At 38.8% G+C, this 22,442-nt stretch overlaps 4 protein-coding genes across 4 annotated transcripts; 3 read left to right on the top strand and 1 right to left on the bottom strand.

The window, feature by feature from the left end:
- Window positions 1-541: 541 nt before the first annotated feature.
- On the top strand, window positions 542-4,355 carry LOC137708442 (serine/threonine protein phosphatase 2A 57 kDa regulatory subunit B' theta isoform-like). Its single transcript, XM_068447524.1, has 3 exons — window positions 542-734; window positions 1,257-2,734; window positions 3,386-4,355. The coding sequence occupies exons 2-3, from the start codon at window positions 1,550-1,552 to the stop codon at window positions 3,743-3,745; spliced, it is 1,545 nt and encodes a 514-aa protein (XP_068303625.1). The 5' UTR covers window positions 542-734; window positions 1,257-1,549; the 3' UTR covers window positions 3,746-4,355.
- Window positions 4,356-6,535: 2,180 nt separating this feature from the next.
- Window positions 6,536-9,492, top strand: LOC137707967 (probable carboxylesterase 11). The gene is made up of 2 exons (XM_068446922.1): window positions 6,536-7,746; window positions 8,556-9,492. Exons 1-2 carry the CDS (start codon window positions 6,851-6,853, stop codon window positions 9,091-9,093), a joined length of 1,434 nt encoding a protein of 477 aa, XP_068303023.1. The 5' UTR covers window positions 6,536-6,850; the 3' UTR covers window positions 9,094-9,492.
- Window positions 9,493-10,472: 980 nt separating this feature from the next.
- On the top strand, window positions 10,473-17,639 carry LOC137708109 (GPI inositol-deacylase-like). The gene is made up of 19 exons (XM_068447103.1): window positions 10,473-10,603; window positions 10,771-11,136; window positions 11,285-11,533; window positions 12,060-12,250; window positions 12,336-12,507; window positions 12,747-12,884; window positions 12,960-13,149; window positions 13,319-13,461; window positions 13,865-14,041; window positions 14,125-14,235; window positions 14,542-14,661; window positions 14,772-14,928; window positions 15,116-15,279; window positions 15,446-15,532; window positions 15,618-15,946; window positions 16,081-16,147; window positions 16,244-16,383; window positions 16,530-16,803; window positions 16,929-17,639. Exons 2-19 carry the CDS (start codon window positions 10,840-10,842, stop codon window positions 17,259-17,261), a joined length of 3,339 nt encoding a protein of 1,112 aa, XP_068303204.1. The 5' UTR covers window positions 10,473-10,603; window positions 10,771-10,839; the 3' UTR covers window positions 17,262-17,639.
- Window positions 17,640-19,671: 2,032 nt separating this feature from the next.
- LOC137749209 (uncharacterized) lies at window positions 19,672-21,657 on the bottom strand. Its single transcript, XM_068489322.1, has 6 exons — window positions 21,372-21,657; window positions 21,095-21,180; window positions 20,831-20,985; window positions 20,665-20,714; window positions 20,432-20,506; window positions 19,672-20,327 (listed from the first exon to the last, which is right to left on the bottom strand). The coding sequence occupies exons 1-6, from the start codon at window positions 21,644-21,646 to the stop codon at window positions 19,796-19,798; spliced, it is 1,173 nt and encodes a 390-aa protein (XP_068345423.1). The 5' UTR covers window positions 21,647-21,657; the 3' UTR covers window positions 19,672-19,795.
- Window positions 21,658-22,442: the final 785 nt, after the last annotated feature.

The raw sequence follows: 22,442 nt of genomic DNA, 5'->3' as shown, positions 1-22,442 counted from the left end.
ACTTCATCAAGTTCGAAGATCTGAAGTATTGAAATTTGATTCAACGATTACAATAGTGGTCCACTTTAAAAGTTATAATAATTTTAGCCGTTTGATCAAATTTTAATGATCCGGATCCCTGAACTTGGTGAATTAGGTGAAAGAAATATGGAAAGAACCCCTTTCCATTCAACTTAAAAAGAAGTGCAAACTATTGACTATGATATACTTTTTTTTGTTCGGATTTGATATCGCAGCATAATGCAAGTTAAATACAGAGTTATAAATGAGACTATGCAATGGTTAAGATGGTTTGAATATATAGACAAAAGATCAACATATACTCCAATTAAAAGATGAGACCGTATGATGCAAGCTCAATACGAAATGGGTAGAAAAAGAATTTAGAAAACGTGAAAATCTGACAAAAGATTTAAGGTATTTGTAGCTAACAAAAAACAAGACACATTTGCTCAAAAAAAATAAAACAGCACACCGAATCAAGTAAAATGACGTTCTAAGCACGGTTATTGTTGTGTTGTACTCAAACCATATTATTATTTATTATTATCATTATAATAATAATTGCAATTTTCATCTGAAAATTAGAAGGAAAAATCATCCAACAAAAACAACTGCTTACAGCCGCCAAGGATTGCTGTTCTTCAACACCCCTCCCACCCACTTTTTCTCTCTATTTCTCTCCATCTCCGAAAAAGCAAGACAAGAACCAATAGCTCCGACCTTCTCTCTCTGTAAGTATCTCCGAACAATTCATCATTTTCTCCAAAAATTGACCTTCATTGCATGTTTTTCCAGCTCTGCAATAACTTTCCACTTTCTGGCTTTCAAATTTGTGCATCTTAATCTCTGTCGGAGAATGCCAAATGGGTTTTTCAGATCATGTCCGGATCTTGTTCTGTCATGATCCAGCTGAATTTCTTGTCAATTTTGGCGAAAAGGGGCAAATTTTCAGTATTTTTTCCTTTTCATTTTTTTATGTGGGTTTTTGCATAAGTCAAACTATCTAATCTTAGAACACGAATTCGATTGTTTTGAGGTTATCTACATCTGGGTTTCCTGATATAGGTTATGATTCTGGCTAAAAAGTCAAGGTTTTACTGTTACCTAAGAAAAGTTTGAATTTTGGCTTTGGCTGATGGATCAGAGATTAGAAGTTTAGCAAAGATTTTGTTTTTGCATTGTTTAGTTAATTAAAGATTGGAAATTTCTAGAATTCTGTTTAATTTTCGCTCCGAATCGATTTTTATATGCAGCTGTGTTCTCGTTTGTGGGGGGTTTGATACTTCTGCTGCAGATTTTCCCAGTTGGGTTGGAGCGTTTGTTTTTAATCTGGGGGAAGTCACTGTCTTTACCAAGGAAAGGCATGAGAAGTTTATAGGATCGGGTTCTTTCTTCGTTGTGCCGGATTTCGGGTTTATGTTTCTGTGGTTTTCTGGCCTGATTGGAATTGTCTTTCCGCTATCATCGATGCTGTGTTTGCTCTAGTAGTTTGATAATATTGTGCTGTGAAGTGCACAAAGAAGAGGTTTCCTTTGTCGATTGAGTTATGATCAAACAGATACTTAATAGGCTCCCGAGGAAGCCCAAGTCATCCGAGCATCGTGAGGGAGGGTCCTCTAACACTAATTCAAATGCTTCCGCCAGTTCAAGAGGCAACTCTATATCAAGTAACAAGTATGCGAGCTCGAGTACTACTTTTTCGAGCGCTACTTCTACTCCGAACTTTGGAGTAAATGTGAATTCGAAGCTTAATGGGAACTCATTGGCTTCCCCATATGAGGCATTGCCTAGTTTCAAAGATGTCCCGAATGCAGAGAAGCAGAATTTGTTGATAAAAAAGTTGAACTTGTGTTGTGTTGTCTTTGACTTCAGTGACCCAACGAAGAACATCAAGGAAAAGGAGATCAAGCGACAGACATTGGTAGAGCTTGTGGATTACATTGCTTCTGCTAATGGGAAATTCCCAGAAATTGTCGTGCAAGAAATCGTAAAGATGGTGTGCATAAATTTATTTAGAACACTCAGTTCTCCTCCCCTTGAAAACAAAGCATTAGAGGCCTTTGACGTAGAAGAGGAAGAGCCCTCGATGGACCCAGCATGGCCGCACTTGCAAGTTGTGTATGAATTCTTCCTGAGGTTTGTGGCATCACCTGAGACGGATGCAAAGTTGGCTAAGAGGTACATAGATCACTCTTTTGTTCTCAGGTTGTTAGGTCTTTTCGATTCAGAGGACCACAGAGAGAGGGATTACTTGAAAACGGTTCTGCACCGCATCTATGGGAAATTTATGGTGCACCGCCCGTTCATAAGGAAAGCAATCAACAACATCTTCTATAATTTTATTTTCGAAACTGAAAAGCATAATGGGATTGCGGAGCTGTTAGAGATTTTGGGAAGTATAATAAACGGTTTTGCTCTGCCGCTGAAAGAAGAGCACAAGCTCTTTCTTGTTCGAGTGCTTATTCCACTTCACAAACCAAAATGCATACCCTTGTACCACCAGCAGTTATCATACTGTATTACTCAATTTGTGGAGAAAGACGGCAAACTTGCTGATACAATAATTCGTGGTTTACTAAAATATTGGCCTATTACAAATAGTTCTAAGGAGGTCATGTTCTTGGGTGAACTGGAAGAAGTTTTAGAGGCAACTCAGCCTGCAGAGTTTCAGCGCTGTATGGTACCGCTGTTTCGCCAGATTGGTCGTTGCTTGAGCAGTTCACATTTTCAGGTTATTCACCCCTTTCATCTGTTTTCTACTTTCTAGTTTCCTCTCTTTTGTGGAGTCCTGTTTTAATCTTTGTTATCTAAGACTTAGTGATGGGAAATAGCGGTATGTCATTGAGTTATATGAACTTGTGGGTGGTCAATTACCGAGCCTTATAGAATGCTTGCGTTGTTTATGTCCTTTGTTGAAGCATCTCAAATTTATGCATACAATGTTCTTTAATGCCATCTGGAAATTGTTGTACGATGGAGAGAGTGATATTTTGATGTACTTTATCGGTACATATCTTCGTAAAGATGCAACTGAGGAATTTCAAAATTTAAAACCCTTACATCGTAAATTGCTGGTTTGAGTTCTTTTCTTGCAGTATTTTAATCTGTTCGGGAGTTCTATATAGTTTTCAGAATTAAATATTGAAACCCGTAGAAAAAATGAATTGGTTAGTTAGTATTGCCTCCTACTTCAGTAGGAAATTTCTGGTCATAGCTAAGTCATTTATTAACGATCTACAGCTTTCCTAATATTCGAAGAAAAAGTGTATTTTAATTTTCAAATGAATGGAAACAAACAGAAATAGATATTTTCCTTGTAGAGATACAGTTTATGCTCTAAGTTCTCTCGCTCTCATATATCTTGTCGGCGCTTAATTTGCAGGTGGCAGAGAGAGCACTGTTCTTATGGAATAATGATCACATTGCGAACCTAATCAAACAGAATCGCCATGTCTTACTGCCAATCATATTCCCTTCATTGGAGAAAAATGCAAGAAACCACTGGAACCAGGCAGTACAGAGCCTGACACTAAATGTCCGTAAGATTTTCTCCGATATTGACCCTGAGCTTTTTGAGGAATGTTTGCTCAACTTCCAGGAAGATGAAGCACAAGCGAGTGTAAAAAGTTTGAAACGTCAAAACACCTGGAAACGTTTGGAAGAGATTGCGGCAAAGAATGCTACAAGCAATGAAGCCGTGCTTGTTTCCCCCAGAGGAGCCTCCGGCAAAACTTCTGGCTAGCAAGTTTGAGATTCCCCGTGATGTGATTACAGTGAGTTCGATGTTCAAATTATTTTGCAGATGATAAACTGACATTGCTGTATAAGTTTGATCAGTCTTCTTGTTGGCTCCTCCCCTACGTGCAAAAATTTGGGTTGTCCGGTGATCAAGTCACAGAGAACACGAACGGCTGCTCAATCTGGAAACGATTAGCCCCCTTTTGGTTGGCTGTATATATCGGATTGGGTGTGGAAGAATAACAACGGGGGTGTTGCTGCCATCACACAAGCATGGTCTCGGCGGGTGTGGTGAGTACAAAGCTGATCCTTCGTCGTCGGGGTTCTAAAGGTAACAAAAAGGCTTGAAATTGACATATCAGTTACATATTTTTGGATTTGGTTTAATAGACATGCTCTCCTCAATCTTTTCAATTACTTGTATTGTATGTATCATCCTTAATTCATCACCATCAGACTTTGTTGCTTTTGTGAAATGTATAATCCCGCACCACGTAAGTTCCGGAGTTTGTCCAGGTCTATGAGAGAAATGTACTTGCACCTGGAATGTTGCGGTGACAGTGCATGATTGGTTTGAAACACCGTTGACATCTCGGGGGCGGGAATTTTCCTCATGTGGCCAACTTGTTTGCAGCTACTTTGAACAATAGTTCATGTTTGATTCCAATTGTTAATGGTCTATCTGTTGCTGACGAGGACAAAGTAATTGGTCCAACCATACACTTGGAAACAAATTGACCAACGGAAACGACAGAATAATCCTATTATTATATTCATATGCAGGATTCGTTTGGAACCACTTTTAAATTGACAGAAGTACCCAATCTTTTGAACTGAAAAACTCATTGAATTTAAGGAAAATTACTGAAAAGAATTTGAAAACTTTGAATTTTAATCAAAATAACAAAAGGGTGTTGTAAGTGAATAGTACCTTGAGTAACTTTTTATAGTAAAAATATCATTTTCGTTAAAAGTGAACAGTATCAGGAGTGTTTTGTTAAAACTTCCTTAAATTTACCCTTCAAATGACGCACAGAAAGAGGGAAAAAGAGTAGATTATGAAATGTGAGAGAGACACCGTCCTTATCTCTTCTTTTTCATGGTCCAACCATGATTATCCATTTGTTTACTTGTGAATATTTTCTCTTTACCAATCATGGACTGAATCAAACTTTGAATCTCTTCCGATATTAGAAGCGGAAAGCAATAAAAAATGTACTGGAGGAGTTGTTATTAGCGCTCTGAAATATTTATTTTAAGGGATTGCATAACGGTTTTTTTAGTCATGCATTAAAGAGGAGGATGGGATGACTATTTTGGAGTACTAATGCCAAATCATGTTTTTATAGATAGTGCACTACTCATAAGTTGTAGCACTCAGTCACCATTAAATTTAATATATTAAGGGCTCATTTGAAAGTGTCTTTGAAATAGCTGAAGACGTTTTTGATGAAAGTATGTTTGGGTTTTGAAAGAATTTGAAGTGCTTCCTACAAGAAGTATAAGGATTTAAGTGTTTTTTTTTCAGAAATCACTTATATTTTTACAAAAAGTTGGTTTCAAAAGCATTATCATCAAAAGCGTTTTCATTTGAAAACACTTCCAAACGAGTTCGCCAGACAAAAAATAAATAAAGATAGATTTTTAATGATCTTAATTCTTCTAGTGACTTCATTAAACTCATTTATTTTACTTTAAGTTATTAAAAAAAATTGGTTTAACCAGCAAAATTATTAAATAAATGCTAATTGACAAATAAACTGCTTTAAAAAAAACAAAGAAAAATTAATGAAAAAACTTCAAAATTTTGAGTTTTAATGATAAAGACATAATAAAAGGTAAAGTGAATAGTAACATGATTGACTTTTTAGTGACAAAATGTAATTTTTTGTTAAAGTGAACAGTATCGTGAATTTTTCATTAAAACTCTCTTAAAACAAATCATAAGTGTGATTGGCTTGGTTAATGCAGAACTGTACAAATATTAATGTGAACAATTAATTTTATAATTAATTAAGGTGAATTATTAACCATTAAAGTACAATTCTTTTGTTAATTAATTAATTTTTAATACGTGATTAAGAATTTGGTTTCATGTTTGTATCAGTCCCCTTCCCGAAGCAGACCCGCCGCCCGCCCACAATCCGCTGCTTAATTACCTGCATACAACCCTATTTTACCAATCCTACACCTTCATCACCTGTCACCAAATTAGGCACAAAGATCGGATCGGACTTAAAATGGTTTTAAATCCAATTTAAATAATATCCGAATTTAGATTGGAAGCGTAGATGAAAAACAGACGATAATTGCTCTTGCTAATTAATATATTTTTTTCTTCTGTTTTCAGACAAGTAAATTAGAATTAAAAAATCTTCTTTCAAAAAATAAATTGGAAAACATAAGGATTTAGAAAATAAAAAATGTTTTTTTAACTAAAATGGTTCGTGAGATTGTCATTACTTACATAAGATTTAAAATCGGTATAATGCTTGAAATTATTCACTGTCAATTATTTTGGTTATTGTAGAAAAAATTTCCGTTAAATTAAAGAAACCAGATATTCAAGAAGAGAGATTCAGTTGCAATCTTCAATTTAATATAAATTTTTCATAAAATAACCGAATAATTGAAGTTGGGCAGACTCAGAGACTGCGTCAATCGATTTATATCAATAATCAAAATGAGACGTTATCGACCTTATAAATCATTTTGGATAAAAAGCAATAAAAAATGAAAAAATTTGAACAAGCCAAAACAGACAGCGTAAAGTTGCATGTGTGCCCCGCCCTCACGCACCTGCCTCTCTCGCTCCTCTCTCTCTCTCTCTCTCTCTCTCTCTCTCCTTTCTCTCTCTCACGCCATTGAAGCCATCAGAATTCAGATTTCAAGCTCTCTCTCTCAGATTACAAAAACCCTAATCCCATGTGAATCCGATTTTCACAGGGAGATTAATAAACCCTGAATCTCAATCCTTAATCCACCATGAATTTACACTGACAACCCAGAAATCCCACCCCCCCCCCCCCCCCATTTCTCATTTTTCCAGTCTCTGCAAATCTCCCAATTTGTAGAGAGAGAAAGAGAGAGGAGAGAGAGACAGAGAGAAATGCCCAGCGTAGCTGTGAAGCTCTACAGCGTGTTCTTCAAGTTCCTCTTGAAGCACCGTTTGCAGAACCGGATCCAAACCCAACCCGACGAGTTCAACCCGTTTGGCGTCACCTCCCGACCCGAAGAAACCATCGCAGCCCCCAATCCGATATTCGACGACGGCGTCGCCACCAAGGACATCCATATCGACCCCATCACTTCTCTCTCGATCCGAATCTTCCTCCCCGAGTCCGCCCTCACCCCACCCGAACCCGCTCCCAAGCCTAGGGTTAACAATTTACCGAAGCGATCCGATCTCAATAGAGAGCCCAACCGGGACGACCCGACCCGCCAGAGCCTTAACAATTTACCGGCCACCCCTTCTCGACGCAACAGCTATGGCAATCCGGCGGTATCAAATTTGGCGAAAAGCGATCAGAGGAGGAACAGTTACGGGTGTAGCAATGACATGGAGGGATTGAACTTGATGGCGAACGCCGGCGTGGGAGTGTACAGAGGCTACTCGCCGGCCAGTTCGACCCGGCCAGGTCGAAAATTGCCGGTCATGTTGCAGTTTCACGGCGGCGGTTGGGTCAGTGGGAGCAACGACTCGGTGGCCAATGATATATTCTGTCGGCGGATCGCGAAGCTGTGTGACGTCGTCGTTTTGGCGGTTGGTTATCGGCTTGCCCCGGAGAATCGGTACCCTGCGGCGTTTGAGGACGGGTTGAAGGTATTGAATTGGCTTGGGAAGCAGGCCAATTTGGCTGAGTGTAGTAAGTCCATGGGAAGTGGAAGGGGAGCTCTCGGGGGCGTTACGGAGTTTAAGAAGACCGATTCTCATCGGCATATCGTGGACTCTTTCGGGGCGTCGATGGTTGAGCCCTGGTTAGCTGCCCATGGAGATCCAACAAGGTTATAATCTTGTTTTAATCACTTTGAACTTGCATTTCTAACCTAGTGTGTTATGATTGATGATGATATATGAGTTTACAGTTTCTTAGTTCAGTTTGTAGGTATTGATGTATTGTGGTTTGCATAAAAGTTGTCGGCATTTCTTTGGATTTTATCGTTCCTTGTAGCTGGATTTTGTTACTTGTTTGATTGCCAATCGGTTTCACGATGGAGATATTGTTAGCCAAATCTTGGGACCAGTTTTCCCAACTTAAAATACTTGTCTAGGCTGGTTGCTGGTGGCAATGCTTTAGCTTTTTAGTTCGTTTCCATCCCATGAGAACGACGATTAATGTCAATTGAGTCAGAACGACGATTAATGACAATTGAGTCATATGTATGAATAGATAAATAGGTTGGTCAATTGTGCTTATTTCAACTTAGAAGGGCAATGTATGACCTCATTATCTTACTGATTCCCCTTCACAAAAGAAACCGTCTTCCTTTCATGTTCCCTTAGTTTAAATGAATAAGTTGGTAAGTTTTCGAAGATTTACTCTGTTGTCTTTACGTCAGTCAGCATTCTGCATTTTGCATTTCATTTTTTTATGACATGTCCAGTTGATTAGTGGTTGCACTGTTTTGTTTCCGTTATGTCTAAACTGAATAGCTGCTTGCTTACCTTAGAAATAAGAGTGTAACTTAGTTCACTGCATTTTCTTATTCCGTAAATATAGTTTCTTCTGTTTGTTTTTGTTTTCCTCTTGTGGAAAATACTGTTGAAGAAAGCTACATGGGAAATTTCTAACTTGTTCTGATATCACAAACAGATGTGTTCTCCTCGGTGTGAGCTGTGGTGCGAACATTGCAGACTATGTGGCCCGGAAAGCTGTAGAGGCGGGCAAGCTTTTGGACCCTGTGAAGGTGGTTGCTCGGGTTCTGATGTATCCGTTCTTCATTGGAAGTGTTCCCACCCATTCTGAGATAAAACTGGCAAACTCCTATTTCTATGACAAGGCAATGTGCATACTAGCATGGAAACTATTTTTACCTGAGGACGAGTATAGCTTGGATCACCCAGCTGCCAATCCCCTAATCCCAGATAGGGGCCCACCTTTAAAACTCATGCCTCCGACCCTTACGGTGGTGGCAGAACATGATTGGATGAGAGACCGCGCCATTGCTTACTCAGAGGAACTTCGGAAGGTAAACGTTGATGCACCTGTACTGGAATATAAAGATGCAGTTCATGAATTTGCAACCCTTGATATGCTTCTCAAGACACCTCAGGCCCAGGCTTGTGCAGAGGACATTGCCATCTGGGTCAAGAAATACATCTCGCTTCGAGGTCACGAGTTCTCATATTAGGTAGGAGAAACAAACACCCCAGAGATGTTGCCACACAGCACAACCATCTCCGCCCATCTCTGCCTGTGTATTCTGTTAGAAACTGACCAGAGAAAACCGGTTTTGCTGTCATTACCTGGAATCATACGACATTGTTTAGGTGGTTTCTTCCTCGATCTCTTGGGTTGTTTCAGTTTCGAAATCGTTTCCTGTGACTGTCGTGTTGTGTCTTTGTAAGATAGAGAAGTTGCCTGAGAGTAGATATTAGATGAGCCTGTGAAATGTTTACCCTCGTTTTGTAGCAAGAAGCGCCGCATTCGGACGCGTTCTTGCGCCATTTTTTCCCTGTGCATTATGATGTACTGTTTCTCATGAATAGAGTACTCAGTTCAATTAAATACTCACTCCCTAATTTTGCTTTATGCATTTTCGGATGGTTAATTCGAACACGATTTATTTAACCCTAACGGAAGTGCATGATGACTTTTTGGAAGCGCCAACTACTTGTTTTTTACATTTTTTTAGTTGGCGATTACGGTAATGAAACAGACAAATGGGCACATTGCCCTGAAAAATTCCGTTTCAAATACTTGGAGTCACGGAGTCACATGTTAACCTATGTTCTCTCGATTTCCAAATTCCAGATACTTGGGAGCCACGCCACGTCTTTGATGTTGGTAAAATACCATTAGCCACTTGGGATTAAGGTCAAAAGGATGTTTTTTTTTCTTTTTTCTTTTTTTGGGGGAAAAATTACGTAGCATTAAAGTGCTAAGAGACCTAGATTGATTTGAATTATTATTTTATTGTGATTATGTGAATTTAGATCATTTAATGCTCGTAACATTAATTCTACGTAGCATTGAAGTAGAACTCTTTTTTTTTCGATATAATGTAATGAGGGACGAATCAAACTTGGTTCATATGCAAGCGTGAATACTTTTAGTTAATTGAGTTACAATCTATTTATGTTTTCACAAAGATTTAATTGAGAAATAAATTTACTTACATGAGAATGCTATTGTGACAATATTCTAGTGGAATTGCATGAATTCTCTTTAATTGGGCAACGACTGAGAGTGAAATTATATTTTGGATAATGTTATTCACACATTTATTTTTACCTCTTACATCCTTCTTAATTTTGATCCGTCAGATCGAATAAATTGAAGAAAATTAATAGACAAATTAACAATACTGTGTAAGAAGTAAAAATGGTGCGTAAATAACACTACTTTATATTTTTCACTTGTGATTTACTTGCTTTCAAATAATATACTTCGATAATACTTTTACCCAATTACCTTTTCTCCCAAAAATCCGACTTTTCCACCCGAATCCGACCCGTAAAAGCAGTTGCTCTGTCTCCCTCTGTTGGTTTCTATTTGGGTGTTGGATGGTAGTGTTCTCTCTCTCCAATCAGAATTCCGAGCTCGGAGCTCCACCAGTCCAAATCTCCATTGCATCTCCGATCCGGCAAGCCATCGCCGTCGCTCCTTCAGCTCCTCCTCCCAGACCCGTCGCCTCACTCGTAAGCATTTTCCAATCCACTTTCTTCTTTCCCTCTCTGTTTTTAGCTAAATTTGTGTAACGGATCTCTCTCTTTTTTATAATTATTAAGGAAATTTCGCTTCATTTAATGCCATCGTCTTGTGATTAATTTCTTAATTAATGTTTCAGTTAATTTGTTTTTACAAGGAAATTAATCATCGAATTGTGGATGAATGCGGGGATTAATTAATCAAGCTGCAATTTCCCGCTTTCACGATGCAACTGCAAGGATTTAAAGCCAAATCCAGAGTAGCACTGCTCGTCGCCTTCGTCTTGTGTGTTGGTTTCGCGGGTTTATATGATTTGTTGAAGCCCGTCTCCAATGGCTGCATCATGACGTACATGTATCCCACCTATATTCCCATCCCTACTACGACTCCCGTTTCTCCTGCGAAATACAGCTTGTATTTGTACCACGAAGGATGGAAGCAGATCGATTTTGAGGAGCATCTCAAGAAGCTGAGCGGCATTCCCATTCTTTTTGTTCCGGGAAATGGTGGTAGCTACAAGCAGGTGAGGAAATGGGAACTGGGTTTTGTTGGGTTTTCGTTGAAATGCTCGTTTTTGTGTGTTTTAGTGATGATTCTTTATCGGAATGCTTGTGTCTTATGACAGTGGAATCTTGCTTTTTGTGTTTGTTTTGCATTTTTCGGTTTTGCAGGTTCGATCACTTGCAGCAGAATCTGATAGGGCATACCAAGCGGGGCCCCTAGAGCGTACGTACTATCAGGAAGCTTACTTAACTCCTGAAGAGGGAGGGGAGGAGATTGATGTGACTTCCTTTAAGTTGCCCAACCAGTATGATTCCAGGTTGGACTGGTTCACGGTGGATCTTGAAGGGGAACATTCTGCTATGGATAGTGCTATTCTTGAAGAACATGCTGAATTTGTTGTCAACTCCATTCACAGGGTCCATCTCGAACTCTCATTATTTTTTTCCAATTGCATACGGAGATGAAACTTTTTATCTATTTGTTTGATGGGCCTCAGGTGTCCCACCTCCTAGGGGACGAAGGTGAAACTTTTTGATGCATGGTAAACATGTCTTAGGGGGATCATATTACATTTTCTTAATATTGCAATATAAGGAAGTGTTATGAAGGAGTAAATGACACAGAAATACCACATGCACTTCTTTACGTTCAACAGAATGTGTTCTGCAATGTAAAAACCTATATTGGAATTTCACGTTTCAAATAGTCCGAATGGTTGTTTTCATTCTTGACATGATCCAGTCCCATCCAAATTATATGGGGTCACAGAAACTGTCAACAATAATTAATGCTCTGGTAAAGAAAGACCTTACAACACATAACCATCCTGTCAAAGACCTTACAACACATAATCATCCTGGCAATAATTTAGGCATGTAGTTTGTTCACTTTTCTAACATTGTTTTAGTTTATAAGATGTTCGACCTACAACCTTGTGTGCAGATTTTGGATCAATACAAGGAATCTTATGAGGCTAGACAAAGAGAAGGTGCTGCAACCTCTGGGAGTTCCCCAAAAAGTGTGATATTGGTTGGTCACTCTATGGGTGGTTTTGTTGCTAGAGCTGCAGTTATCCATCACCGTTTGAGGAAATCAGCAGTTGAAACAATTGTTACTCTCTCCAGCCCCCACCAGTGAGTTTTTGGCTCCTATGATAGCTCTCATTGTCAAAGTGAATGCGTTAATTAGTGTTTGATGAAATGTAACTATTTCATTCAGATACCCTCCTGTGGCATTGCAGCCTTCCTTGGGCCACTACTTTGAACGAGTTAATGATGAATGGAGAAAGGGATATGAGGTCCATACAACTAGAGCAGGACATCACGTGTCTGGTCCTGTTCTCTCCCATGTTGTTGTTATATCCATTTCTGGTAGTTATAATGATTATCAGGTAATTACATTTTTCTTATTTTCCTGTGGTATATGATTCTTGGGGAGAGACTGCAAGGGTGTTATAATATATATATATATATATTTTTTTTTTTTGTGTCACTGTGGGGTTGTTCATAACGTAAGTTGTACATAGACATCGGTGTATAAAATTATAAATATATTGTGTTTGTGATACTATAAATTCTTGCTATGTGTCTTAACTCTGTGAGTGCCGTTACTCTTGTTTTTTGTCTTTAGGTAAGGTCCAAGTCAGAATCACTTGATGGCATTGTGCCTCCCACTCACGGTTTTGTGATCAGTAGTACGGGCATGAGAAATGTGTGGTTGTCAATGGAACATCAAGCTATTTTATGGTGTAATCAATTAGTTATCCAAGTAAGTGGGAGTAACTTCTTGAACCCAGAATTAATTATCATAAAAGCAGTTCTGAATACGTATGTTCTTATCTAGGTAGCGCACACTCTCCTTAGTTTGGTAGACTCCGGTACAGGCCAGCCATTTTCTAACACTCGAATAAGAATGGCGATATTCTCAAAAATGCTTCGTAGTGGGATACCACAGAGCTTCAATTGGAGGATGCAATCTTACTTCTCTCAGAAGTCGATACATGTTCCTACTAGAGACATAAAAGATAAAACTGGTACTGTATTGTCACATCTTTTGTTTTGACAAGGTCCATTGTATTGCTCTGTATGGTTTGGTAAAGTTTTGGATTTTTTTTATTAGCTGTTTTAGCAACGTTTGACACTTGAAGAGAGAAAGTAGTCATGATGTTATATCATTGAGTTACATGTGTAACATGATTGCAGAATCGCTGTACACTTCCGCTGCATGTCCTAGCAATGTTCATTGGAGTGATGATGGCCTTGAGAGGGACCTATACATTCAGACGACTACCGTCACTGTTTTAGCTATGGATGGTCGAAGACGGTGGTTAGACATACAAAAACTGGTTAGCACCAGCAAATATTCCATCTACTCAATACCGAAATCATTATAAACTTAATTTCAAGCTTATTGCTGAGTTAGCTACTTTGTCCCGATTGTTCTTGATCTCCTTTTTTCTCAGCCCCCTCTTCTACTTTTTTCATCAATCTTGCTTCCAAGCTAGGTTCTTAAATTGTTGTCATTTAAACAACGTGATCTGGAGATTAGTTTGTTGTATCTTGTGCACTGTGTTTGCATGAATATGACTGGGGCAAAATACTTTTGAAGCATTACAAAATGATATTGGACCATGACATATTCTTTTCCTTTCCATTTGTTCTTGTCACGCTGATAGAACTTGTTAATTTTCTTTTAGTTGTTGAATTTCCAATATCTGATAGTGCTCAGACTTTAACCAATACGTGCAGGGGTCAAATGGAAGAAGCCACTTCATGTTCGTGACAAACCTTGCTCCATGTTCTGGGGTTAGACTTCATCTGTGGCCGGAAAAAAGAAACTCAACTTCAAAATTGCCTATTTGTATAAGAATCCTCGAAGTGACATCGAGGATGGTGCGCATTCCATCAGGACCAGCACCAACACAGGTATTGAGTGTTGCATTCATGACCATGTTTTAATGGGATAATTGTTGCATGCTCTTATTTGTGGATATGCTCTATCTTATTAGATTGAACCTGGAGGCCAGACAGAGCAAGCTCCTCCTTCATCTATATTTCACTTGGGACCTGAGGACATGCGTGGTTTCAGATTCCTGACCATATCAGTTGCACCTCGTCCGGTATTGTTTCCCCTCAATGTTTCTTTTTTTATTTAAAAGATACACACACACACACACACACACACACACACACATATATATTGATGGTTGGTTCGCTTGTTATGTTCTTGTAATAGGCCTTGCCTAGGTGAACTGGCTGTCATCTCCCTTTGTCTTTCTCTTCAGTCCTTTTCACGGTTTTTTAAATAAAAAAGTTTTGAACTAGTTGGTTTGGCTTATATTGAATAATACTTCCACTTTCTCGTTAAATGTGATATTTCAAGTGGTTTGATTTTTGTATATGAGTGGTGACAATCTATTGATCAGACTATTTCAGGCAGACCTCCACCAGCAGTTTCCATGGCTGTTGGGCAGTTTTTTAATCCAGAAGAAGGGGAACGAGAGTTCTCCCCTTGGTCTATGCCGCTATCTAGTTATTCTTATAAGGTTAATATCTCTATGATGCTGCTTTATTCTGGAATATTGAAAATTGATGAAAATTAAAATTTAATTCGAATGGTTTGATATTGACTGTGCATGACTTGGTTTCAATGCAGGACATGTCTTTGAAGGAGAATCATCCTCTCGCTCTGAATCTATCATTTACCACGAGCTTGGGTCTTCTGCCCGTCATATTCTCTTTGAAGACTGCAGGTTGCGGGATAAAGAATTCTGGACTTCCAGATGAACAGGCTGGAGATGAAGATAATAGCAGTAAGGATTTATATAAATAGTAGTTTTTCAATTAATGTTTTTTGGTTCTATTTGTTGTCATGGATTAACCTAAAACATTATTAATGAAAAAAAAAAAGTTGTAATATGTTTATATTCTTGCACAATATTGAACCTACCGTTCTTTTCTCTTCTTTTTGGCTAAGCTAGTTCTTTCTTGGTATAACAGAGTTGTGCAAGCTTCGCTGTTTCCCCCCTATAGCGTTTGCTTGGGATGACACGTCAGGTCTCCACATATTCCCGAATATGTACAATGAGAAAATTGTTGTTGATTCTTCACCAGCACTATGGGGTTCATCTAAAAGTTCTGAGAAAACCTCTGTTATGTTGCTGGTAATAAGTCACCTAAATTTTCATATTATTATAATATGATATTGGCACAAGAAATTTGTAACTTAAAGATTCTTTTCAGGTCAAAAATATGGGATTCTAATTATTCATTCCAATCATTTGTTAAATTCGATGGTGTTTATGTTTGTCTACGTATGCTTCTTTTCAGGTTGATCCACATTGTTCATATAGAAGTTCCATGACTCTTTCTGTCACTGCAGTTGCGAGTAGGTTCTTGCTTTTATATAATTCACAGGTAATGATTCTCAACTCTCTCTCATTTTTTAACACTTCTTAATAAAGAAAGAGGCATGCTTCTGAGTTTATTGATGCCCTTGCAGATTGCTGGTTTCTCCCTTGTTGTTATCTTTTTTGCATTAATGCAGCAAATATGTACGTGGGATCTTGACCAGCACATACCTTCGATTCTTACGGCTGTGGAATTTAATTTGAGAATCCCACTGCCATTTCTCTACCTTGCCATTGCCCCAATCTTGCTTTCTTTTTTCCTATCCTTTTTGACTTCACAACCCTTTCCTTCATTTGCTAGCTTCACCATGGTCTCATTGACTTGTTATTTACTTGCTAATGGCTTCGTAATTGTTCTTATTTTGATATCCCAACTTATCTTCTATGCGGCCGCTGTTGTACATATTTTCATCAATACAAGGTCAGCAGGCTTTCTCGACCACTCTTTATTTTCTTTCCATGACTTGAAAATCAATTAGCTTGAGTATTCTCAGCCAGTGTATATGCGCATGTTCACTGGTTTTGTGCTGAATAACAAGAATTAGTCTCTTGCAGGTTTCAGTTGGGGGAAAAAAGTGTTCAACGGTTTATTAATCTTTCCTCCGGTTTCTTTTCATTGAAGGTATACTTTATCCTGTGGTATAATGTAATCGTTACAAGCTCATGTTTCTTTAGGCAAGTTTGCTCATTCACTTTCACATGGTTTTTTCATGAACAGGTGGTAAGGGTTTTAAGAGCCAATCCGGTATACGTTACAGCACTTGTTGCAATTACTCTGGTGTGCTTGGTTCATGCAGCATTCGGTCTATTTATAATCTTGTTATTTGATGCTTTGAGCTGTCACAGTGCACTTTGCAGGTATGTCCTCACTTTTTTTCTGGACTTTTATTGTCATCGTTGATTACGTATTGATAATAATACGTAAAGCTTCTTGTGTCATATTACATTCAGGGTATGTGTGATAAAAAAAAGATCCTAAGGGTTGCTTTATGTCTGTATAACAGTTTTTTGAGCACTTCATTTCGCAGCCATACACGAAGACACGAATTATTTGATAGTAAAAAGGAAGGCAATGACCGCTCCTGTCAACTTCCATCCAAAAGTGATGGTATATCAAACCAGAATATTCATTCTGAAGATTGCTGCTCCAACAGTCCAGTCTCTTCGAAAAGTTTTGGTGAAACACAGTTAGAGTTATTCCATCATCGGCATGGGCTGTTTATTTTGCATCTTGCTGCAGCACTCATGTTTGTCCCGTCACTTGTCGCCTGGTTTCAGGTAAAGTAGTCCAAATATCGATATATTTAGATTTCAAACCTTCTGCCTAGTTCTCCGCCTTTTTTTTCTTTTCCCGTTGTGTAAGTGAGCTGGCTTTTCACAAAACGACATTTTTCTGGCTGCAGAGAATAGGGATGGGTCATAGCTTCCCGTGGCTCTTGGATTCATTTCTTTGCACCGGTGTGATCCTTCATGGAATCTTCACCGCAAAGCCTGAGTCCAGTTCCTTCTTGGTTTCTTTCCCTGGCTTCCGAAACTGTGAAGTGAGTCTGAATTTTCTGTACCTGCTAGCTGGATACTACTCATATATCTCTTCCCTGGCCTTGGCTCCATACAGAGCATTTTACGGTATGGCTGCTATAGGCTTCACTTGCTGTGCTTTGACGTTCTTACAAAGACGGAACAGAGAAAGGGGAGAGCCCCATTTTGTTAGCCGAAAGCACTCTCACAGGCACTAACGTCGCCAGAAACACGCATTTACTGAGCAGCCAAATCTCCGGTAAGGTCCCTTGTACAAATACAGGTTATGAGTACATTCTACAGTTTTGAAATCCGAATCGTCACACGCACAAGCGACCCTGTTCGTTGGTGTAACACGTAATACAGAGCGAAAATTTTGCAGCGTGACAATTGTAAGAGTTGCCTCCTTTTTCCGTCGGGGCGGTTTTCTTCTTCTTTTTCTCCTTGCACAATTGAGTGGAATGAAGCTCCTGTTCTGATGTGGAAGATTAAGTAGTTTGCCTTACTGTTTCATTGACTCGACCTGTGTATGGTGTTACTGATGGAAAACAGAAATTGGGAAATGGACATTCAAATTTGTTGTTGTGTTTGATTAATTTAGTTCGCAATTTGTGTTGGAATTTATGTGGTCTCAATATTTTGGAGGAAAAGGAGAGTGAATGGTCAATTTAGTTTCTAAATTATCATCTGAATAAAAATTAGGTTCTTAAACTTCTGTTTTTGGGTAAAATAAGTCTCTAAATTTGTTCAAAATTGTTAATTTCATCACTACTGTTATATTTAAAGTTATTCTATCTAATTTTTTGTTAACTTAAGTCACGTAACACATTTTAAGGGGTAACCGTCATTTTCTCGCCTATAAGTCCATAATGCTGTATATTGGTTGTGAATCTAATTTACTCTTCAAAGTTGACTTCATACACTCTTATTTTTGAAAAAATGAGTCCTTAAATCTCATAAAAAAAATTACTGATCTAAGTGTATCATGTGACTTAAATTGATGAAAAATTAAATAGAATAACTTCGAATCTAACATTAAAAGTGTAATTGACAGGTTTTAATTAGTTTAAGAACTAATTTTTCTTAAAAAATAGTTTAGAAATCTAATTTTCACTCGAGCGATAAATCGGCACATTACTCTCAAAATTAAGCACCAACCAACCAACAAACCAGTGAGCTCTTTTCATGGTTGGACACCAAAAAATAGGAAGAGGAAGAAGGTTTTTCCTTTCACATTCTACTGGCATAAGTGTTTCATTTTGGACTTTTCCAGGTGGAACATGCAGCTTGGGATTCAAGATCCTTGCTATTTCCTCTTGGAGCTTCTGCGCAGTGGCCTCTCTCTGACTGTCCTTCAACGCTTGCTTCCGTTTGTATCTTGTTGTCAAACCATATCTTAACCGCTTCAAATAATGCTAGCGATGAGTGTCGCGTAATCTTTCGTCGCTAGCATTACTGAAGCGGTTAAGGTAGCATGGTTCGACAACAAGGTGAAGACGGAAGCCTTGAAGGACAATCAAAAGATAAATCTCTAGGGAGAGTTTATGTCGCATACAGCCGAGCAGTTGTTCATTTTGCCTTGCTTTCTTTACGTACTCCAACGTTGCCGTCCAGTCCACTGAAGCTCGGCCACTTTTCCGAAAGTCCAGTGAGGCACACATGGCGTATGATCTCATGTGGAAGCAAAGCATCAGTCAGAATCTTCCTCTTGCAGGCTTTCGCCTCCTCCAAATACTTCTCAACCACACCGACTCTATATCCTCTTCCTCCTCTCGATGGTTGCCAAACGGAGACCTTATCCAAGGGAACCAATACCTCATTCGTGAGCCGGTTTAGGACTATGTCAGCAACTCAGTGTAATCAGCCTCCATAACACCTGGTATTTGGCTTATGGGAAAAACTTCCACGCAATGCTCGTGGTATTCTGCCATGTAGAATGCTTCTCTATAGGCTTTCCATTACTATAGGATTTTCCAGTCATTCTTCTGTTTTGTAGGAGGTTCCAGTTGGGCTGCAGAGTGGTCAGGGGTTTGTGTGACCAGGCCAGCGGGAGCAGTCGCTTCAAATATCTGCAGGAAGTCTCCACATCCGCCAAGGGGCTGTTTCTGTCTAGTTTAACCACCTTGAAATAAACTGCCATCGTCTTGGCTGTTCTGTCTGCGGCCTGTTGAAATTGGCATCAGCAAGAGTTGCGTAATCACAACCCGCCATCACAGTCATTCTTATAGCGAGCTGTGAAATGCAACTCTTGAATTGGATTTTGTTTGCTGCTTTGGAAACTTGCAGGTTTTTCATTCCAGTTGTAGATCAAGATAATTAAGTAGCAGTCACTTTGTTCTTATTTAGTTAAGAATTAATTAATCGTGTGGATTTGATACATTAATATTAATTAATCGCTAGTTGTTGGATCTTTTACTTGCTCTCCAAGACTTGTAATGTCTATATATGGTTATCAGTTGAACATTACTTGTTCCCCAAGACTTCCAACATATTTTCCAATCAGTTCAATGGATTCTAAGTTTCATAAGCACTGGAACAAAATGTTTTCTGCTCTCCTTCTGTTGAAGCCGTTCTCAGATTTTTCGCTTCTGAAATGTAGACAACTCTGTAGTAATAAGAAAATACTTGTAAAAGGCACCTTGTATGTTACTTTATGAAAACATTGTTCAACCAAATAAGGGAGAAAAAAGCTAGACTACCAGTCAGTAGTGTCACCAGAAATGGAAATTTTGAAACCGAAAGAGAAGCTAGACTACAACATATGTCGGGTAAGACGATGGTTAGTAGCTCTAGATGCCATGGCTCTCAAGTTTGCTCTTGCCGAAGAAATCAAAGAACTACTGGACTGATCAGGGGTTCCCCTAAAAGCCTCAATAAACTCCTCCCTCTGCAATCTTAGAGCTAATGCAGCATCCTCATCCTGGCTTGGGATCCTTCTACTACTCATCCTCACATTCATCTCTCTTCTTGATGCCCTTAAAAACCGAATGCTTCTATCAGCAGTTTGTTCTTGGTTTCGATGCTCAGCTTCAACCTCTTCATCTTGGCTTAGTATTACCCGTCTTCTCCTCATGGTCATTTCTCCGCTGCTGATTGTGCTTGATGCCCCCGATGCCCTTCTACCTAAAGCATTCCTTGCGTTATATACCGCCTTTCCAGGGCTTTGACGATCAGTTTCTCTGCCATTTGAGGCTCCAACAGCTTTCCTTGCTTCAACTTCTTGTGGAAACAGAAGCTGTATTGTGTTCCACAGAACCGTGTTGACGGTGCAGGATCGACTATTGCTGCAAATATCAAGCAAGATAGAGATAAATCCAAAGGCGCATTGCAGCATTGAGCATTAGCTGATTAATTAACCAATTATCTTGGAACTATGTCAGAAACATACCTGATTAGCTGCCTGCACTTGGGGCACCTCTTCCCACATTTATCAGCAGCAGACCGCAAGCACTTCTTACAGAAACTACAATCAAACAGTTGTACAAATCAGGACAAATTTATCGGTTATTCAAAGTCAAGCGGCATATGATTCAATCATTCAAGCTGTCATTTGGATCATCGAATGGCAATAAGATCGATAAACACAAATTTTAAGCTATGCTTTGTTGGTTTTGAAATTACCTGTGACCACAAGGAGTAGTACTTGGTTCAAAGCAAATATCCAAGCAGATCTGCCAAGAACATCAAACACACTACGTTAGAAAACAAAATTCAAAGAAGCACACTCGACTTTGAGTACATCAAAGTTCTAATTGCTAACCAGGCATGCAGATTAGAAGGTTCTTACAGCGCAAGAAAGTTCTTCCCTGAGCTTATCCAAGCAAGGAAGATTCGTACTTGGCGGGCAAGAACCACCCGAGCTCTCAGCCATTTTATCTTCTCTTGTTTCCTTATCTTTATTCGCAACAACTTCCAATTCCACTTTCTTCTCTTTCCCACTCTCTGCACATCAAAAATATTACCCACAAGTTTTCATACAAAATTTCAGAAAAAAAGGTGCCGGCTTTCTGTAACCCAAGTACCCAATAGATCAAATGGAGAAAATCAGTACTGTCTTTCGCAGTTTCTTCGGCATCATCAAGATCAAGGACAGCTACAGGGATTGAGATCGGGCTCCTTCTCGGTGCTCTGCGCTTTCTAAAACACAAATCACATTCAAAATTAATCTTGTGCAAAAAAATCAAGAAACCCTAATGACCCAAATCCAATTTCAAAATTAAATCTTGTGCACAAATCCAAATCCAAACCCAAAACCAAATTGTTTAATCCAAGCGGGCCCGAATAAGATAATTTTCAAGAAGAATTGAATAACCAATATTATTTGATACCTTCTTGATGAATTGGTGGGTGGGGTCTTGGAGTCCAAGACAGAGCGTTTCTTGTGTTTAAAATCTCTCTCCGGCGTATCGTCGACCACCAGGCTTGCGACTAGAAGGCTCTCTTCGTCCCAACCGGCCATGGCGGCGACGGATTTGAATCTGGGGCTGAATACAATCGCATTGCCGCTGGTGCCACAGATTTCGACTTCAACTAGGTGTGATTCTCTTTGCTGGTTTTTCGGGTTTATTGGACTCTGTTTTGGCTCTTCTTCCTTCCTCGCCATTTTTGGTTGTGCCTTTGGGTGGACCGAAGGGGAAGGGAAGAATCGAATTCCAGGAAAGAAAGAGGCTAACGAGTAAGGGATTTTGGTCCTTTTGCTAACGGTCAAATGTTTTGAATCTTGTGTTTGGTTTTGAATTTCCAACGGCTACAGATCCGGGTTTGAAAATTGTGCATGAATTTTTGATGCGAGACTCGTTATTAATTTTCGTGTTATAATATGATTCGACAATATAGTTGATAGGTTATGGGCTTGGGGTATATAATTAACATCTATTTCAATATGTTGTGATGCAAATTTTTTTAATTTTTTTATTTTTTTTTTGTGTTTGTTTGTTTGTTTAGGTTATAAGTATTTCATTAATAAAAAAAGTGCATAATGTCATCCATTAGGAGTATAATTTCATGATTACAAACATAAAAGAAAGACAATAAAAAAGTTACCTTACATAATTTATACAATTTTGATTGAATTATTCAATCAGGATTGTATAAATTATCAAAAGGTTTTGACGAAGGATACCGCATATTTCTTAGACCTTCAACGGAGGAAATGAATTTCAATATAGGTGTTATAAATAACAAAGGCTTTTTAGCTATCCAGCCTTCACCCATATACCTGGAATTCAATGCAAAAGAGGAAGTCTGCCTTCATTTTTGGCCTGCTTGAGATTCGTTGATCATCTCATCCCCTGTATATATTATGACACTTAATGTAACTGGTTGTGTTTTAAATATCATGTAAAATCTTACTGACCAAAGACAAAAAAAAAAGAAAAGGTGAGGGTGTATATTTTGTC

Source organism: Pyrus communis, chromosome 11 (assembly GCF_963583255.1).
Source record: "Pyrus communis chromosome 11, drPyrComm1.1, whole genome shotgun sequence".
Taxonomy (NCBI): Eukaryota; Viridiplantae; Streptophyta; class Magnoliopsida; order Rosales; family Rosaceae; genus Pyrus; species Pyrus communis.
This window is presented reverse-complemented; position numbering and strand designations above follow the sequence as displayed.

Bases quoted from the DNA above. Each gene is read 5' to 3' on its own strand.
- LOC137708442 (XM_068447524.1), top strand. From the start codon at position 1,550: ATGATCAAACAGATACTTAATAGGCTCCCGAGGAAGCCCAAGTCATCC. The intron at 2,735-3,385 runs GTTATTCACCCC...CTTAATTTGCAG, and splicing joins TGAGCAGTTCACATTTTCAG to GTGGCAGAGAGAGCACTGTT.
- LOC137707967 (XM_068446922.1), top strand. From the start codon at position 6,851: ATGCCCAGCGTAGCTGTGAAGCTCTACAGCGTGTTCTTCAAGTTCCTC. The intron at 7,747-8,555 runs GTTATAATCTTG...TATCACAAACAG, and splicing joins GCCCATGGAGATCCAACAAG to ATGTGTTCTCCTCGGTGTGA.
- LOC137708109 (XM_068447103.1), top strand. From the start codon at position 10,840: ATGCAACTGCAAGGATTTAAAGCCAAATCCAGAGTAGCACTGCTCGTC. The intron at 13,150-13,318 runs GTACTGTATTGT...ACATGATTGCAG, and splicing joins AGACATAAAAGATAAAACTG to AATCGCTGTACACTTCCGCT. The intron at 16,384-16,529 runs GTATGTCCTCAC...TCTGTATAACAG, and splicing joins TGTCACAGTGCACTTTGCAG to TTTTTTGAGCACTTCATTTC.
- LOC137749209 (XM_068489322.1), bottom strand. From the start codon at position 21,646: ATGGCGAGGAAGGAAGAAGAGCCAAAACAGAGTCCAATAAACCCGAAA. The intron at 20,986-21,094 runs GTACTGATTTTC...TTTGATGTGCAG, and splicing joins CGAAGAAACTGCGAAAGACA to AGAGTGGGAAAGAGAAGAAA. The intron at 20,507-20,664 runs GTAATTTCAAAA...GTTTGATTGTAG, and splicing joins ACTACTCCTTGTGGTCACAG to TTTCTGTAAGAAGTGCTTGC.